The sequence below is a fragment of the Gopherus evgoodei genome, chromosome 3 (assembly GCF_007399415.2).
Source record: "Gopherus evgoodei ecotype Sinaloan lineage chromosome 3, rGopEvg1_v1.p, whole genome shotgun sequence".
NCBI lineage: Eukaryota > Metazoa > Chordata > Testudines > Testudinidae > Gopherus > Gopherus evgoodei.
The window spans coordinates 208,778,344-208,798,341 of record NC_044324.1 but is presented as its reverse complement, the minus strand read 5'-3'; the positions used below and the strand labels follow the sequence as shown (position 1 = coordinate 208,798,341).

Here is a 19,998-nt window from a genome sequence, read left to right as displayed (position 1 = left end):
GAGGCACAGCACTGTTGATGAATTTGGCCAAGCTCATGCTGGAAAGCCATGGCAGAGCTGGGACCAGAATCCAGATCGCCTGCCATACATTCATGTGCTTTAAGCATAAGACATCCTTAAAAGTCATTTGAGTTAACCAAAAAGAACGAGGAGTACTTGTGGCACCTTAGAGACTAACACATTTATTTGAGCATAAGCTTTTGTGGGCTAAAACCCACTTCATCAGATGCATGCAGTGGAAAATACAGTAGAAAGATATATATACACAGAGAACATGAAAAAATGGGTGTTGCCATACCAACTATAATGAGACTAATCAATTAAGGTGGGCTATTATCAGCAGGAGAAAAAAAACTTTTGTGGTGATAATCAGGATGGCCCATTTCCAACAGCTGACAAGAAGGTGTGAGTAACAATAATTAACCAGTAGTTGTAACCACTCCAACACACTTGATGCAGAATGTTAAAACAGATGCTGCAAAAATAAAAATATCGCACTACTGCAACTTTGCTCTTGCCATGGTGGAGAGAGCTAGAAAGGGGCACAATGGCCTGATTTTTAGAGGTGCTGAGCACTCACTGACTTCAATGGGACTTGCAGAGGATCAGCACTGACAAAAACCAGGCCAAAGGTCTGGGCCAGTGAAGCGAGAGAGCCATTGGTTTATGCATCTCAGTCACCATAGAGGGGTTGCTTATTTACAGCCATTTTTTAAACAGGAAAAGATAATGTCTCTGTGCAAAAGTGCAAGTGTGGCAACTGTGTTCATGGGCCTGCCTCAGGCTGGACGTACCTGAGTGCTACTGTCCATTTATCCAGAAGTGCATTAGGCTTTGTCAGAGGGATCTGTTCATCTACTCCTCTGGTGTAAACTTAAAACACCATTTAATAAACCACATAGCGGTCAAATTAAAGGTGGTAGGGTAAGTGTAATTGATCAGAGTGGAAGGAAAGAGAGATCCTGAAAAAGAAAGAGACCCTGAAAGCTTATACGAAATCACTATAACCACCTTATTACCCTCTTTGTGTTGTTCACTGTTCCACATTTCAGAGATTTTCAAGGCACCAGGGGAGTGGGTGTTGGGATAGAGAGTCAATGGCTGTTGGGTGCCTGATTCCCATTCATGGCTTTGAAAATCTCCCCCTTAAGGTCTTCACTTTGGAAATATACTTTACAGTGTCATGGATGGAGAATCTGATAGGTTTAGAGGCCTTTTACAATGTCTCCATATGACTATTCCCAGCCGAACAGCAAAGGTAACACAAGCCACCGCCAGCAACACAACTATAAAAGAAACAGAACACCCTTTATTATGTGTGTGAGAGCAAATCAATGATGTCTCTTTTTACAAGGGTGGGGGTAACTGGGAGAAGGGCTACAAAAACAGCAAAGGAGGAGAATTCCAAACAGGGCCCAATATCCCCCTTGAAGTATTTACACCATGTCTTCACATGTACCGTGAGCAAACCCTAGAGCCTGCCCCTCAGCCAGAATAAGGTCTGTCACCACCTAGAAGTTTTGCTGGTTTAACTAAACTAGTATATGTATACCAGCAAAACCCTCTTAGTTTAGTTGCAGTAATATCAGTATAAAATGGCTTATACCAGCAGAGGCCTTGTCTCCACTAGAAAGGGTTTGCCTGTACAGGTATACTGGCAAGCTTTCCTAATCAAAACACAGCTTATATCAGCAAAAGAGTTCTTCTGCCGGTATATGTTAGTTTCCTGAATGAAATAAGTTAAAACCATGGTTTTTGCCAATATAGTTGTGTCTACAGTGGGACTTCTGCCAACACAGCTATGTAGGCTGGGGGGTGATCTCTTCACATTCCTATCTGACATAGCTTGCAAAACTTTAACTCAAGCTAGAGTTTATGCCGGTTCCCCAAGCTAGCATAAGCACTATTGGTGGAAGCACATTTATATCACTACACCCTTAACTGACATAACTACACCAGTAAAACTTTATAAGCATATCCCCAGCCTGAGTGAAATAGGAGTGTGTCCAGGTTGGGGCTATGAGGAAATCAGAAGCAATCATCCCCCAGGCCACAGAGTGGCAGCCGAGCTGCTTTCTGACTGTTGCTACTACCACATCCTCTATGGCTGATGTGCTACCTCCACCTTGGTGAGTTGTGTAGATGAGGCTCTGCCAGACCCGCCCTTCCCCCATCGTCCTGTGGCTCTCCCCATCCCCAAACCCTCCTCAACAGCAGAGTAGAGGGAGCGCCTGGGAGCAGAAGAGGCGCAGATGTCCTGGGGCAGCTCTCCAAGTCATATCCCACTTGCATTGTGGGAACGCACCAGTTCAGCTTCCCGTAGAAGGTGGTGAAAAGGTGGAGGGTGGGAGGAGGTGGAATCTGCCCCACTAACAAATGAACTGGAGTGATGTTGAGGGTTTCTTTTCCACCCAAGCACAGCAGACCCCAGGGCAATCGCAGCAGTTAAAGGGTCCTACCTAGCTTTACTCTCACTCTGAAAAATTAAAGACTTCTCATAAATCCCTAGTTGGTTTTTAAAGGTCCCCTTTAGCCGGAGGGACCTTCTCCCTGCACACAAAGACACTGGGGGAATGACATGCTGGAAACATTCAGGAGAGATTAGTGGCCTCTTCTAGATAAAATGAGTTTAAATTTTACAAGAACCCACCTGTAAACATACTGTTGTCAGTTGGAGATGAAGGGGAGTAGTTCTTCCACACAATGCCGGTCAGTGCTACAATGACCACTGGGTAGACAGTGAGATTATACCGCACATACTTGTCAAGCACAAAGTTTTCCAGAGAAAACCTGGGAGGAAATAAAGGTGGCAAAAAAATGAACATCCTGTCAGTGGATTTTCCCCCCATTTAGGGAGCAGTTGGGAACAAGCATGGAGTTTGCCCAGGCTGGATTAGACTATCGCCGTTGCTTCTCAGAGCCTGAGAAGAGCTCCAGTATGGAGCGCATGAAAAAAGGTGGTGGTTCCATGGAAACTGATAAAAACAAATAATAACAATTTTTGTCTGATTTTTTTTCATGGACAGTTTCTATTTTTCGGTGGAAATTCCAATGCTGAAAAATTTTGGCTGAAAACCAAAATGTTTTGTTTCTGAAATGCTGCCGTGGTGCCTCCTGGGAGTTGTAGTTTGATGACTGAAGCTCCCATTCTCCTTTATAACTTGGGTGCCCTGGTCAGACTACATCTCCCATGAAGCACTGTGGCAGCATTTCCAAATCAAAATATCTAGCCCAAACCCTGATATATTTCCGTTTATTGGCGTTAGGGTTTTTTGACACTTTTTGAAGAAAATTGTGTTTAGTTGAAAAACTCCATTTTCTGTTGAAAAACTGTTCTGATGATAATTTTTCAGCTCACCCCACTCCACAACCTTGAGCAGAATTACCATTCTCCACTTGTGGTCAGTCACTGAAGAAGTTGATAAGGCCCCTTCTCCTACACATGGCCCAGCGAATACCTAATCATAATGTCTGAGAGTGATCCTGATGCTATTCACTAAGCGTCAAGACAAGAGCAGGATCCAGATGGTCACAGATTTTTTAGGGACAAATGGCTACTTATCAGTCTCACCTACCATATTACCAGTTCAAAGGTAAGGATGGCCAGAGAGGTTGCAGTTGCAATCTTTTTAGACACGTTCCCACTGAAGATCAGCACCACAGTAAAATTCAGCAGAGTGGCAATTGTGGTCCATGTCGCGTATAGTGCAATCCCATTTTGCACCTGTCAGGCACAATAATGACACACTGAGTGAGGATGAGAAATAAACATTCTGTATATCTCTAAACCTATCGCCCCTCCATACCCCAATGGGTGGTTAAACTGGCACTGGTTTGGCACATTGGAGTAGGTACAGGATGCAGGAAGACCACTCAATAGGTATACTCCTAGCTTCACAGAGGCTCCATCAGCACTATTGCAGAGAAGGGTTTATGGGAAGAAGTAAAGTTGGTGGCTCCACACCTATGCAGATCCTCAGTCATACTCCTCCAGGGAGGGGATGTAACGCCTAGTGGCCAAGGCAGGCAAAGGGGCAGTCCAAAGCAGTAGGCAAGTGTGCACGGTGGTTGGGTAGCCAGCAGGTCAATCCATATCAGAGACTGTCCAGGCCAATAGTCAGAGTTCTACAGGGATCAGCCAGAAGATCCAATGCAAGGGGCCAGGTCAGTGAGTTGGTGGGGGCAAGGTGGTAAGGTAGGGACAGGCAAGGCAGTCTCGGGAGCAGGCAGTGGTGTGTTGCTCAGACAGCTTCCTCTTCCTGTTGAGGCCTTTATGTAATCCAAGTACTCACAGAGACTGCTGCCTGTTCAGCTACTTACACCAGGGTGTGGTCATGGCTGCTGTGGGTCTCCAGGCCTTCAGCCCTAAGGCTATTGGTCAGGGGCTGCAGTTAAGGATGTTGCCTAAGGACCTTGTGGGCCTAGGTTCTATACTGGGCCCTGACAGGGTAGTGCAACAGCTGCAGGACTGGTTGTATAGAGGCTGCACTACCTCACCACAGCCTAGGTTAACAGAATTCATCCCTTACTGATGGGTGCAATTCTCCAACCTCACCCTTCATTGTGCCTGGGTTTGTAAATTCAGGCTTGTTCCATGGAGTAAAATGTGGGCCATAAACAGCAATACATAATTCCTACTGAACCATTCCTAAACACTAAAACATCTTGTTGAGGTGATGCCTATAGTTCCAAATGCTGAATTCAGAGTTTTACTCACTGTCTGTACCTGTATACGGATCATGAGCCCTGGAATCTGTCTATAACCAGTTGTGGGGAGACAGCCTGGGGCAGGAACACATATTTGGGGTAGGTCAGGACTGTGATCTGGCAAGAGTCTCATCTTCACAGACTGCCTACTGCTGAGAAATCCTCCCTGGTCTCAGACTTGCATTCTCACCCAACCCACTTTTCCACTGCATGGTCCTAGTTAGGAATCAAGCAATCCAAGGGAAGGGTCAGAGAGCACATTTCAGTCAGGGGAGGGGTTTCGGTAGACCGGACAGCTAGGGGGTGTAGGGTTTCTTGGTTGGAAGGGTGGATAATAAGAGGAGGTAGCAGGTATGGAGCTCTTTTCTGCTGTGGGGAGGTGGAAGGAGGGAGGGAGGATCACATGTGGCTGAAGATATTCAACTTCATTGCCTCTGTGTAATATACTTTCATCCAGAGCATGGAATAAAAGGAAAAGGCAGAAGAAAGAAACCCTGAAAAATATGTAGGGTTTTTCCACTCCATCTATACATTCGTAATAATGGTCTAATGGATTAAGAACTGTTTTGGGGCAATCTGGACAGTCAGTCTATATGTGAAGAATCGTGAAACAGATGAGGGGCTTATCTTCCTCCTATTGACTCCCATGCTGTCAACAGATGGGGAACCGAGACACAAGGGAAACCTGAAGGTATGTGCAAGGGGAGGGAGTTAGCACTGGGGTAGCAATCATAATGACATTGTGCGTCTGAACTTTGCCACCTTCAACCCCGCATGAACATGTAAATAGCAGTGCTCACATATAGCATACCAGAATTCGGATGAGCCACAGCTCTGCTTTGTGAGACTTTAGGAACCAATCGGCATGGATATGCAAGGATCGGTGTGAAATGAAGAGACCAACGTAACAGGTAAAAGGAAGGACTGCCAGGAGAACCAGGGCTGGAATGAGATACCTAGGGGGAAAACACATGTGATACAGTATTTTAGCTAAATTGTACTACATATTAACTCAATTGGTGCCTTACCTCATAGTCTTACTCTTGGTAATAAGTTAACAGAGCTCATCATTACATGTAGCCTTTACTTAACCTATGGCTGTTTTACTTTTTTATACAATTCATGCTCGTATTTAGCAACTGCATTCCTCTGACAGCCAGTGACTATATGGCTGCAGTGCTGTGCCCGTGAAAGAATTGGGTTAATAAAAATAACCAAAAGCCACAAGATTAACTGGCTTCATGAAGAGTGGTACAAGATTACCAATCCTAGCTTCCTTCTTATATTGAAAATATGCAGGAATGGCAAGTTGGAAGAGATTTTAGATTTAGAGATCACAGATCCAACTCATGGGCCAAAAGCAAAGGTTACACAAAACAAACATGATATAAAGGCTACCTTTTGCCTAGTCCAAGTGTATTAAGACAAAAAGCCTGATTCCCTGGCCTGGGCAGTTTTACACCAGTGTGACTCAGTTTACTTCGCAGGGGTTACACGGGATGAAAATGGTGTAATGCAGCAGTGAATCAGGCCCAAGGAGAGGATTGCAAAAATCCTCTCTTCACAGTTCACTTACTCTAGATCCCACAGAAATAGCCATCCAACATTAATGGCGTTGTTCAGTATCCACACCAGATAGAAGGATATTGGCAGTAAATCTGGCTCTGTGTAGACCCATCCAAGTTCATTCCTGTCAATGAAAAGCAGGCATTTCGAGAGAGCAGTACTGACTGTTAGGAAGATCAAGTATTGCAGGTCTGATTCTCCACCCACTTACAGTAGTGAATTGGCGCTGGTTGAAGTCCACTGACGTGAAGGAAGCACTTTCTGTTTTACACTGGTGTCAATGAGACCTGGCCTTGTGGCTTTACAAAGCATGCTTTGCATTTAATTCATTCATAATATCCCATGATAGTCACTACAGCAACTACATCTAGATTATGCAATATATACTACTGTTTGTGTCTATGCGGATAGTTTACCTCAATGTCCTAGACTCATTTAGCCTACTGAATCCTTGGCCTCTCCACTGAGACTGGAAAAAACCTGTGGGGAGGTTCATGTCAGTAATGGCAACATTTTGTGATCTGCATACCTATCTAGCTAGGATTGAGACAGGACCACCCAGAGGATTCTGGGGTCCTGGGGCAAAGCAATTTCGGGGGCCCCTTCCATAAAAAAAAGTTTTGATACTATACAATACTATATTCTCATGGGGGCCCTGGGGCAAATTGCCCCACTTGCCCCTACCATCACCCTCCCGGGCGGCCCTGGTTAAAATAAACATTTAAAAACCTTCTGCATCTTGGCACCAACACAGTGTTGAAAAAACTTCTTTTCAAGACACCTTTACAAGGTATTACTGGTTCTCAGCAACAGCTAGTGCTAAAAGGCACTAAAGCTCATTAAAAAGGTTGGACAAATATTTTCCGTCAAAACTTTTTTTGGATCGAAAACTAGGGGTTTTTAAAAAGCAGAAAAAATCACAATGTCTGCTTTCCTTCAAAATTTGTTGTGTTTTTTTTTTAATTGAAAGGCTGAAATTAGTGTGCCAAAACCTGAACATGGTTTGAGGTTTCAGAAGTGTGTGGCCAAATATTTGCTGCTTGCGGTGTTTGACTGTTTAAAGAAACAATAAAAAAAATTCTGCTTAAAAAAAATCCAAAACTTTTGAACCCCCTCAGCTTGTGACCAAACGCCTGAGCGCATCCAGTCAGAGATTTGTCCAGGTTTCTGATACTCTGCTGCCTTCCTTGACTCATATCTGTCTCCATAACTTTGGGTTCATTTAGGTTAGAACATAAGAACTGCCATACCGGGTCAGACCAAAGGTCCATCCAGCCCAGTATCCTGTCTAGCAACAGTGGGCAGTGCCAAGTGCCCCAGAGTGAGTGAACCTAACAGGTAATGCTCAAGTGATCTCTCTCCCGCCATCCATCTCCATCCACCCTCTGACAGAGGCTAGGGACACCATCCCTTACCCATCCTGGCTAATAGCCATTAATGGACTTAACCTCCATGAATTTATCTGTTTCCTAGAGACTGGCTCCTGGGGTCTCTCACAAACAAGATGGTTACTGTGGGTTTGTCTTTAGTACAGCTTATGTACCTACTCCACAAACTGAGCATTTGAGCTTGTTCCAGAATCTGGGACGAGCCTATGCTGTGAAAACTGAAATGCTCAAAATAGCACATGCATGTGAATGGACACAGAGTGCTAAAATTAAACCACTCTGGAGCCTCGGAGAATGCAGGGGACGGGGGTCTCCCTTGGTAGGGTTGGGAAGGAGGTAGGTGGTGTAGGATATTGCTCTTCTCATGTGATCCCTTCTCCCATGGCTCTCTTAGCTCTACTGTTAATCTAAAGTGGCTAATTTTAAATGAGGCTACCCTGCCCTCATATGAATATCCCTATGGCACTGAAATTAAATGTAGATTATAATTTGGCATTTGAGAAGTGAAAGGGATGGGAGCCCTAAGGGAAAAGATAACAGCTTGGCTCTTTGTGTTAAATAGCTGTCTACAAGCCTCAAACTGCTGAATGACCTTTAGGGTAGGGAAGACTGTACCTCCCCAAACAGCCTGGCCCTGCCCCCATCTCACCCCCACCCACTTCCTGCCCCCCTCAGAGTCCCCAATCCATCCTGCTCCTTGGCCTCTCACTGCTCCCCCCGAAACTCCCCCCAACCACCACCCTGGGACCCCATCCCCCAACAACCCCCCCTGCTCCTTGTCCTCTGACTGCCCTGACCCCTATCCACCCCACCCCTGCTGAGTCCTGATAGACCCCCGGAATGGCCACGATCCAACCCCCCATTCCCCGTCCCCTCACCGCTCACCCACAGAACCTCTGCCCCCTCCCTATCCCCTGACTGTCCCTGGGTCAGGACTCCCTGCCCCTTATCCAACCCACCCCCCTGGGCCTCTTACCATGCCGCTTACCCCGCCTCTCTCCTCTCCCGGAGCCTCAGCACGCCACGTCCAGGAGTGGCCCTGGACAGCACTGCAGCGGCGTGACTCCAGCGGGACCAGAGCTCCCGCCGTTCAGCCCGGAGCTCACAGCCCCCTCCCCTTACCAAGCGGCTCTGAGTGGGGAGGAGCTGAGGCCCCACTGGAGCCACGCTGCTTTAGCTCTGTCCAGGGCCGCTCCTGGACGTGGCACACTGAGGTGCCAGGGGATGGGGGAAGGCAGAGGCAGGGCCGAGGCCGGAGCTCAGCCATTCTCGTGGGGGCCCCTGCTTGGGGCAAATTGCCCCACTCGTACCCCCCCTCTGGGCGGCCCTGGATTGAGAACACCAGTTCATTTCACATATGTCATCACATTGCTACCAGTAACAGTTTTTGCTCCCAACGTGTCTGGAACAGTCTGGGAGATTCATTCTCATTTACATTATGGCTCTGTTATACCACTGTCAGCAGAAAGGCGCTGCCATAAGAATCAGGCCAATCAAGTTTTGTTACATGATTTCCCCACAGATCATTGCTAGTCTGTTTAGCCTGTGTAGTACTTGCCCACTCAAAAAGCTCCCCAGGGGCTACTGTATGTAGTAAACTCAGATCTCAGTGTCTGCAGACTCTTATACTGTGAGCATTGTGGAGATGACACTGTGGCCCTTCTCCACCACTTCCTACATCAGTGTAACGCCATTGATTTCAATGGATTTGCTCCTGATTTACACCGCCGTGAGAATCAGACCCTGTGTGTTCTGGTGAAGCAGCATCACAGTGTATCATTTCCCAGCACTCCGTTTGAGTAATATGGTGCACTGGTGTCAATCTCTGATCGTGGTAATTCTGCTGCCCCCTTAGTGGGAAAGGCAGTGGTACTTAGAGAGCTGTGTATCACAGAGGTGGTTAGGGGCAAGGGATCATCAAAGACTGACCACCCCATCTTCATTCAAACCACACCTGCGGCCTCACTCTTTCCACCATGCCCACAAGCAGCAAGTCAAGGCTAATACTGAGGCATACATAAAAACAATCCTAGACAGTCCCTCCTCTGGACTGCCCGGTGGGGCAGGTCCTGTCTGTATCTTATGTCTTGCACAGGGCCATGCACAAACAAATAATAAATATTCACATGGGATCAGAAGGCAAAAGGCAAAAGACTGACAAGGATCTCAACTCAATGTCAGCTCAGCTATGGTGAGGGAGGGAGACTCCTGCATTCAAATTATATGGAGAAAAAATACCTTCTGCAGATTCCTGACAGTGCATAACCCAGCCAAGCAAACTGCCAGATATAGATGACATTCCAGATGAGGAAGGTCCGGCCAGCTGGCGTGAAGTCAGTGTTGTATTTGTTTGAGACGTTTCCAACAGTATTTAGGAATACACCTGGAGCAATGAAGGTTATTGCAGGAAAACATGTTACTGCACACAAGTAATGGGAAAAGCCCACGGTTCTCCATGCCCTCGCTCAGGCTTTACTCATTGCATCAGCATACATCTGTGCAAGCTGATAGGACTCTTGCCAAAATGATTCCTGTGTTGTAATGGGTTTGTCTTTGTCACATATTCAGTGATTGTGCAATCAACACTTATCAAGACCGGGTGTGACTTCGAGCAAGTTATACAACGAGAAAAGAATGACAGCGAAACAGAACCAGAAAAGCCGGTCAAGCTTGAAAGCCAAAGCTGGGAGTGAGCCGCGATATGCACAGCTGACGAACTCTGTTGGAGTTGGGAATTGGCGGCATTGATCTTTATAAATGGGCAGCAGTAACTGAAGACGCTCGTCTTTTCTTGCTGCCAAGTTACTGGATGCCTGGTGCTGTATAGCCCTCGCTTGGGGGAGGGGCAGAGGTGGCTTTCTTTGTACACCGCTCACATAGAGCCTGACCCAAAGCCCACTGAAGTCAACGGAAACTAAACCAGGCAACTGCAGCCCCAGCAGTGGGAGGAAATCAGAGGCTGTTCCCTCCCTGCTTCCCTGGGCACTTCATGGCATCCCAAGGGGGACAGAAAGGAGGCAGGGTGCGTCACCATCTCCTACACACCAGCCAGTGTAGTTGGCTGGATGGAGAGATGGGAGGTTGTACGCTATAGCCCATCAAGGGGCCTAGTAGTAGGGAGTGTGCTGACTCTTTGCACCTGGGAAATGTCCCCCAGTATGCTCTAGACCCATCTCTTACTAAGGACTGTGCCTCGATGGGGGAAAAGACTGGGAAACAGCAGAGGGTAAAAAAGTGACAGAGTGAAAGAGACAAAGCATGAGAATCTCTACCATTAGGTGCCTGACTGACTTGGAGGAGGTCATGCTTCAGAACACAAGCAATCATGTGTTTTGGGAGCAAGAGGTGTCTAGTCAAATCAGAAACAGCTGCTAGTGTTACCTTTGAATGCCCCTGAACCGGCTCCAGCATTGAGCACCACCATGGCTGTGTAAGTGGCCAGTGCCAGAAGCATTACGAAAATCTTCAGTTTGTTGTAGGTAAACATCTTCAGGACAGAAAAGGAAAATCAGAACAGAAGGAAGCCAAGCAGACTTTAATCCCCTTATTCTTAGATTGCGGAAGGTGGCCCAGCCTGTAGTGGTGGTGGTGTAACACACGTGCCTAGTATAAGGTGGTCCAAAAATGGGCTACACATGGTTGTAGATGGCGAAGTAAGTGGCTGTAACTCACAGCAATCCCATGGGTATGGAAGACAAATGTAACGTATCCCAGTTTGTTATTCTGGGGCAGGGGGAGGGTGGGCACAAGTACTCCCATTAGGTCAGTGGGACTACTCATGAGTAAAGGACTGGATGCCAAGTGAATGGAGAAACAGAGCAGGAGGCAGAATAAGGGAAGCACATTCAGCAGACTAAAAAATTCAAATGGACCATCCGAGTATGGTCAGAGCACCAGCCTCCTTGACATGGACCCATTTACTTAGAGGAGCAATGGAGGAAGGACATTATAGATAGAAATGCCCAGGGACATATTGTGAATGTGTTTATGGACCAAACAACTAGCACTGATCTGCATATCTGTCTTCTTCACAACACAATCGTATTTATACTGGATCAGGCAAACCTGCCATATCCCCCGCTTTTTTCTAGGTTTTTATGCTACGTCAATCTTCTACTCTGGCTTCACAACCGTTTTTGTTTGTTTTTCTTCAGTGAAGCTTTTTAGTGTTCATCTACTGACCTTAAAATCTGTGAGTCTATGAGTCTTTAATCCTACAAAGTAATCTTTTATTTTCATCATGGTATTACCTCTGCATCTATTGCCTAGAAATAAGATTTAAACTGCTTTGACAGTTTCTGGGTATTCTATAGATTTTAAAACCTATACATCAATTTTGTAAAGAGGCATTTGAAAATATAACTGCGGTTTTCTCAAATAATATCTCAATTTCAAGAAAAATGTTATGGCATCTATCAAAGTAAACTTCCATACTTTAGGCATATGATTTTTTTAATTCAAGTTTTCTGCATCAAATAAACAGCCGCACAGCAATTCCTTCTATACTGGATAGAAATAAAGAGTGAATGGTTCTGAGTTGATAAGGGTTAAACTAGTGAATTCCAGGTCACACATGAATGAATAATTTTAGAGTTCTGTGCTTTGTTCCGGGATTTACCTACACCCAAATGCACCATTGGGAAGTGGGAGGGGAAACTTGGTTTTTTTCTGTTCAGTCCAAGTGAGTTTTTTTCTTACAAGTTTCTTTTGGATCATTTTATTATCTATTTACTTCAATTAAAATCCTAGATTTCAAATATAGGGGAGATCATTTAAATAAAAGACAAAGATTCTGATTTGGATAATACCAGCATAAATCTGGAGTAATTCCCTTGACTTTACTGGAGATATTCTGGATTTACAATGGTGTAACCAAGATCAAAATCCAGCACAAGCTCTCTTTTACTAGCATATTTGGAAGAGGCCTTTGATTAGAGAGCACTGGGGAAATAAGTACTTGCTTGTGGAAATCGGGGAGGGAAATAATTTATGTCTTAATGACATTTTCACAAGCCACCTTTCTCCTACTGCCTCCCTTTGATTCATTGTTGACAATAAAGGTTTTCATTATTTTTCTAGCTGCAATTATAGGTCATGCATGTTGTTTAGAAGATTTAGAAATATTACTCACAGTGTTCCTCCCAATGCTGATTTTTGGGACGTCTTTCTGCTGTGCTTCAGCGACTTTCCAAACTGGAGTCTCACTCTGCCTCTAGGAATTGTGCCTTCAGGCTTATGTATAGAAGAATTTCTACAACCTTAGGAAGATCAGCAGCATCTCCTCCTTAGAAAGTTAGTGGTTATTGAATGGACTCTTTGTTTTGCACATTGTTTATTGTAGCCTCTGATTGGCTGAAGCATCTTGAAAGCAAAGCTTATACAACAGAAATGTGGTTATTTAACTCAGACCTGTTATAACACCCAGAGTCCTGTTGTCTGTCCCGAAACTTGCTGATAGAGAAAATAACTAGTAAAGTGCATATTTGTAGACTCCCTCTTAGTTCATATTTTGCTGTCCCTGTGATATATGAATCTAACACTCCGTAATTCAGTGGAAAACAAACACTTACACACTATTGTAGCTAAAGAGGATGATATGGTACATCATGCAGCTGCATGTGTTATGTAAAGTGCAGGGGTTACTCCAAAACAGCATAGATTCCAGCACCATTTTAAAAACAGCTGCTGCTTTTTTTTGTTTAACCAAAAAATCTGGCTTTTAACAAGCACATTCATCTTCGCTGTCACCCCTGCATTTCTGTTGCTATAAAAGTGTTGGATGGAACACAATGTTCCTGCTGGAAAAAGAGATGGCTTGCCAGATTCCCTCCCTTCTTCAAGCAGGAACCACTGAGAGTGTTTTTTGTTTTATGGACTTATTAGCCAAAAAGAATAAAACTAGAGCATTTAAATAGCCTTTTGAGTGACACCCTGCAGGCTGAACTGTACAGTTGCAGCACAGAAGATGGGAAGGACTAATGCTGAGTACAGATGGTCAAGGATTTTCAAACAAAACATTTTTTATCAGAAAATGTCAATATGTTCAAACAGAAACTGTTTGTGAGAACCCAAACAGGTCACCTTCAAACATTTTTGAAAAACATTTTGGAAAAAGCCAAAAGCCTAGAAATTGTCAAAATGTCCCATTCTGACATTTTACAAAGGAAAAGTTTCATTTTTCAGTTCAAAACAACTTTTCGTTTTGAAATTTTAATCAATTTAGACTAGAACAAAAAAAAGTTTTAAAAGATTTTAAAATGCCAACATCTAAATGAAACTTTTCAAAATGATCCAAATAACACATTTGCATTGACACAAATGGATTTTTTTCCCAGATTATCAGTTTGTAGATGTTTTTCAAGATTTTGACTTTTCACCCTGTTTTGGAACGAGGGGGGAAAAAAATCCACATCTTGAATTTTTTGTGCTCTCCCCCATACTGTCCACCCAACAAGGAGCCAGCCAGATTTGGCCCTGATTAAATACTACAGACCCAATTCTAGCATACTTTCTCATGCTGAGTCAGGGCGGCAGAATCAGATCCTATATGATTCGGAGAATTTCCATGGAGCACATCAGTTCTATTGGAGACAAAAGCATTAAGGAAATAAAGATCTGGGAAAATTCAACGAAACACCTAGATTTTGGTGAGACTGAGAATAATTAGAATGAGAAAACAATCAGACAATCCAAATACTTAGCACTGGGAAAGCTCTTGACTTCTTCTATCCCCTCATACAAATATTTACTCCTTACCCATGAGGTTTAAGCATGATTTGTTAGTGCAGGGCATATCATCAGTGAAGGAGAGTTGGCGTCCTCCAAGTCGTCTGTTTATAATCTCTGTGGCCCTTATATCCTCTCAATAATACAGTTTGAAACTAACCAGATCCAGTAAAATCCACTGATTATTTATGGCTAGGTGCTGCTTGCCCCTTATCCATTGGGGAAGGTGTGGTGTCTTCCTCCCCATGCACAGCCTGTGTAAGGGTCAGGCAGAACGACAGTGCCCAGTGCTTTCGGGAGGGCAGGGAGAGCTCTATCCCTGCTGCTTCAGGGTGCCCACAGTGCTCTATAGGAAACAAATAGGAGGTTGAGGGACATCGCTCCACCCTTCCCACACACTGGCCAGAGGAGTTAGCTGGCAGGGATGGCAAGCAGTAAGCTATACCCACAAAGGGTGCAGTAGCAGGTATGTAGGCTCAGGAGTCTCCAGGGGAGGGGTGGCTCTGTGCTGACTCATACCTGCACAGGGCAACCTTATCCTGCATTGCAGGAACTAGAGACCACAATGACTTTGGTAACACCTGGCATACCAAGAGCATTGGCCAAAATGCACTCCCGAGCTGTGGCATGATACAACATTCCCTGCTGACATCGGTGCAACTCTGGGACAGCTCAGGAGCATGATGCAGCCCCACAGAAGCTGGAGTGCAAGGCAAGAGGTACATCTGGACTACTGTTCAGTCACCACTCCCATATACACTGGGACCAGCAGTAACAACTTGTCGAGCTCTATGTGCCAAGCTAGCCTGAGCACTCCACTACCCTGAAATTAATCTCTTGACGCCAGGAGTATGATTCTTCTGACCTGAATTCCAGCATTGGCAATACCACATGCAAGCAGTGTCATGGAGTTTGATTTACAACCTACACAGGGAGGAACTGGAGAGCTTTTTAGCTAGAGATCTCCTGAGAAAGAGTTTGCTCTGGGGGCTGACTCCATCCTTCCCCAATATAAATATGTTCAGTTGCCACTGTACGTAATATGCTAAAAATACGCTTCTTGGGTAGGGATTTTGTTCTCAGTGACTTTACAGAGGCCACTAATGCTACCCATCAGAACTCACTCCAGCCAGACATTGACCGTGAGTGTGAGGAGGATTTTTTCTCTCCAAGAAGGAGACGAGAGTACTCTATTTGGTTATACATCTTTGCATTTAAATATAGATACCTATTTGTTTGGCTTTACATCTGGAGCACTGTATAATTGAAACCCACCTGGTGCCAATCAGCCAGCCATCCACCGCTCCAGCCAAACCAAACCAAATGGACAAAGAAAACAGAATAAAAAAGGACATAAGAACATAAGAACAGCCGTATCGGGTCAGATCAAAGGTCCATCTAGCCCAGTATCTGTCTACCGACAGTGGCCAATGCCAGGTGCCCCAGAGGGAGTGAACCTAACGGTGATGATCAAGTGATCTCTCTCCTGCCATCCAGCTCCACCCTCTGACAAACAGAGGCTAGGGACACCATTCCTTACCCATCCTGGCTAATAGCCATTACATAGGGCTGAAAAAGGAAGAGAGAGATGAGCTGACGTGAAAAGCAGGTCCATGCGCCAAGCCTTGAATGCAGATGCCGGGGGAGGGGACTCTGGCAGACATACTACAGAAGGGATGCCAGGGACAGGATCCCTGAACCAAGGAGGGACTGTCCCTGCCTTACCCCAGCTGGTACCTCAGGACAACTTGACCAGTCGCAATGGCCTGAAGGTCTTTGTGGAGAGGCAATTACTCAGGTACCTCAGGACTTGATCAAGGAGGACTATAAGCAAAGCCTTGAACTAAATTCATTTGTGGCCTAATGTAGCGGTTCTCAAATTTTAGTAACCCGAAGACCCCCATTTTGATTTAAATTTTTCGTGGAGCCCAAGCCCCCCACTCAGCCCCAGACTCTGCCCCCACTCCACCCTTCCCCCAAGGCCCCACCAACACCCCACCTTTTTCCCCCCCTGCGTCACCCCTGTCCCTCCTCTTCCCCACCTCTCTCCGTCCCGTCCCGTCCCCCTGAGTGCACTCCGCCCCTGCTCCTCCCACTCTTTCCCAGTGCCTCCGGCACACTGCTGAACAGCCGTTCCCTGTTGTGCAGGAGGCACTGCGAGGGAGGGGGAGGAGTTGAGGATGGGGGGAAGCAGTTGATCAGAGCAGCCTGCGGACCCCCTGAAGTACCCTCGTGAACCCTCAGCATTCTGAGGACCCCAGTTTGAGAAACTCTGGCCTAATGGATACCCCTGCTGTGTAACCTTGAGCAAGTCACTTCCCCTCTCCGTGTCCCAGTTTCTCCAACTATAAAACTGAGATAATAATAATATTGACCTGCTTTGGTTAAGTGCTTTGAGGGCTACTGGTGAAAAGAGCTGCATTACTCTTGCCAGTGCAAATCACTGAGGGTGGGGATTGATGACTGTCTCCTTCCTATGAAGGGTAGCTACTCTCTGCAATGGTGAAGCTTCCAGACAAAAGTCAAGTATAAACCCCAAGTAGGAGTGAAGGACAATGACGCAATGGCCATATGAATGATAGGGGTGAGATCTGCACTGGGAAGCAAGAGACAGAGAAGTCTGAAATTGCTGGGGCCATGGTGACCTTGAGGTTCCAACCTGCTTCACAACTGGTAGCCTCACCCTCTGAATACTGGAGGGCGTTGGGGAACGCAAACCACAAGTCCCTCCAAGTACTTTCTCTGATCTGTCGTCATCATCTCACTCATATCAATAGACACAGCTGTCTCTAAAATGGCTACCCAGCAATCCTGCAATGGTTGCATAAGATGGAATTTTAAAATGCTGAGCATCTAGAACTGTGGAGGAGTGTTATATAAATGGAAATGAATGAATGGTAATAAACATTACCCCCGCAGTCTTTGCAAGATCAGGAATTAGCTTGTAGCACCTTTGGGGCATGGACCTTAGCTTAATAGCAGTTACCATTTATTAATGATTATGATTATTATTATGACAGTGCCCCATTGTGCTAGGCACCGTAGATACATTGAGGGTATGTCTACATTGCAGTAGAAATATGTGTAGGTATACCCAAGCTAGCTTTGATCAGACCAGCTTGTTAAAAACATTACAGTATAGCCCTGGCAGCCTGGGCTAGCTACCTGAGTACAATCCTGCCCAGGAACCTAGGTACACATGCTGGTGGCTAGCCCATGCTGTTGCCTATGCCACAGCAGCTACGCTGCAATTTTTAGTGAGCTACCTTGGGTATGCCTATATGCGCTGTCCTGATTTCAGGGTAGCCATACCCGTACTGAGATAGAGTGCCTCTTTCAAAGAGCTCACAATCTAAATAGATAAAGGCCAGGAGGCAAAACAGTCACTGAGAAGTGAAATGACTTGCCTGAGGTCACCCAGTAGGTCAATAGAAGAGCCAAGTCTCTTGACTCCAGTCCACGCTGCCTTTACCAGTACCTTCCATAAGGAACCTACCACATTGTCTGTGCTGTAATAAACCCCAATTTTTAGTAGTAATAACCCCACCCACACCATCTCGGGTGGATTTGACCTAGCAACTGAGGAAAGTCCTTGTAGGCCATTATCAAGCTCCTGAGCCATCTAGTCTCCCAGTCCTGTTTACTTCTCCAAATAAAAATCAAGTGAGTCCCCATAATATTGTCCCATTTATTGCAGAGAATAACATGCTAAATGCACAGACACTTTCTCTGGCCTTTTCTGATTTAAAAATTCCCTCCAGATGCTTTAAATCAGGACATACTTAGAGCAGCACCAAAAAGTCAGTGACCTCGCTGGAAATCATTTCCAGTACAACTTTGGAAATGTTGAGAACTCCATATACTAATCCTCTAACAACAGCTCGGCATCTTAATCCTGCGCTGGGCTAATCTGGGTGTCTTCAGTGCCATGGATTAACATCTTTGTACTGCCGCATGGGAGGGGATTTGAGCTGGTGCACTGGCAAGGGCAGCAAGCCAAGAGTATCTGGGTTATCGAGCCAGTTTGTCTGGTTTTGAAGGCAAGAGCGCCTGCTTTTTATTGTTGGAGGCAGAGATCTGTCCATCTTTTGACAGCTGTGTCTCTGGGAATCATTTTTTTGGGGTGAAAGACTAATAAATTAATGAGATTGTAATGCCTAGTTTACCTCAACAGACTTTGAAGCAGTTGCCGTGATAAAACTCATTGATTGATCCCTATGAAATCTTTTGCTTGAGCTCTGGATTAAAAGAGGCTGATTTGAATGTCTAAGTAAATCAAAACTCTTCCATTCCTTGTCTCTCTCTCCCTGTAAAAACAACAGTGCTTTGCCAACCACTAGGCTGAACATCATGAGAGACAAACAATTGAAAAAACGTTTCGCATATGTTCTCATTTACTGGTTGTCTGTTGATAAGTTAGTCCAGTTCTAGCCAATAAGGGAAAACTTGTCCTATCAGTGACAGCAGCACTGAGGAACATGGAGTACAGCAGCTGGCAGCTGGACAGTGTTGACATGCAGTATAAATAAATGTGTTTTTCATCCTAATAAAAATGACATAAAAACTTCTATATTAAAGGAAGATTAAGATTGCAAAGTCAAGTGCTCAAAAATGTTCTGCCTTATGCAGGGCTTCCCAGAGGAGGGGGCAAGTGGGGCAATTTGCCCCAGACCCCGGGCCCCGCAGGGGCCCCCACGAGAGTTTTTCGGGGCCTCTGGAGCGGAGTCCTTCACTTGCTCCGGGGGCCCCAGAAAACTCTCGCGGGGCCCAGGCCCCCGGAGCGTCTTCTGCTCTGGGTCTTTGGCGGTAATTTGGCAGCGAGGGGGTCCTTCCACTCCGGGACCCGCTGCCGAAGTGCCCCGAAGACCCGCGGCAGAGGGGTCCTTCCACCCCAGGACCCGCCGCCAAAGAGCTGGGTCTTTGGGGCACTTCGGCGGCGAGTCCCTGAGCGGAAGGACCCCCTGCCGCTGAATTACTGCCGAAGTGGAGGCCCCTCTGCCACCAAGGACCCCAGGCCCCCTGAATCCTCTGGGCTGCCCTGGCCTTATGTGTATGCATTATGATACAGTCTTTAACTGCGTACTATTTTTTGACAGTATCCCTTCCTCACTCCGTGCAAAGGATGGACAGTGCTTCCTAAAGGGGTAGCTATTTAATATTTCTTTTAATCCTCATCATTCATTCAGAGTGTCGCCTCAGGTCTATTTAACATACACCAGCCAAACCCTGCTTTGAATACAGAATTATTAATTTCCTTGTGGATTTTCACCATTGCTCATCACTATGGCATCTGAGTGCTTCACAAACATTAATTTATTTCCACAACACCTCGTGAGGTGAGAATATTATCCCCATTTTAAAGACGGGCAACTGAGGCACAGAGATCTTAAACTATCAAGTTTCCACTGATAGTGGGTGCCCAACTTGAGATGCTTAAGGCCTGATCTTTTGGGGTATTTAGTATTTGCACAGCACTTTATATGTTCTAAGTACAGCTCTCAGAGATGTTATCTGAAGTGGTGAGTGCTCAGCACTTCTGCAAATCTGGCACGAGGTATCTCCAATTGGCTATCGAGAAAATGAGAAACAAGCAGTGGCCATCTGTGAATAG

General features: G+C 45.6%; 1 protein-coding gene across 1 annotated transcript in view; it reads right to left on the bottom strand.

The window, feature by feature from the left end:
• Positions 1–345: 345 nt before the first annotated feature.
• The window catches only part of LOC115649198, a 58,621-nt gene continuing 38,968 nt past the window's right edge, over positions 346–19,998 (bottom strand). Inside the window, exons 2-9 of the mRNA XM_030557907.1 lie at positions 12,793–12,945; positions 11,043–11,148; positions 9,900–10,044; positions 6,284–6,397; positions 5,519–5,663; positions 3,576–3,724; positions 2,651–2,790; positions 346–1,286 (exon numbers count right to left, since the gene is read on the bottom strand). Of these exons, the coding sequence (XP_030413767.1) occupies positions 1,174–1,286; positions 2,651–2,790; positions 3,576–3,724; positions 5,519–5,663; positions 6,284–6,397; positions 9,900–10,044; positions 11,043–11,148 (912 nt within the window). The 5' untranslated portion in view covers positions 12,793–12,945 and the 3' untranslated portion in view covers positions 346–1,173. The remainder of the gene's footprint in view (positions 1,287–2,650; positions 2,791–3,575; positions 3,725–5,518; positions 5,664–6,283; positions 6,398–9,899; positions 10,045–11,042; positions 11,149–12,792; positions 12,946–19,998) is intronic.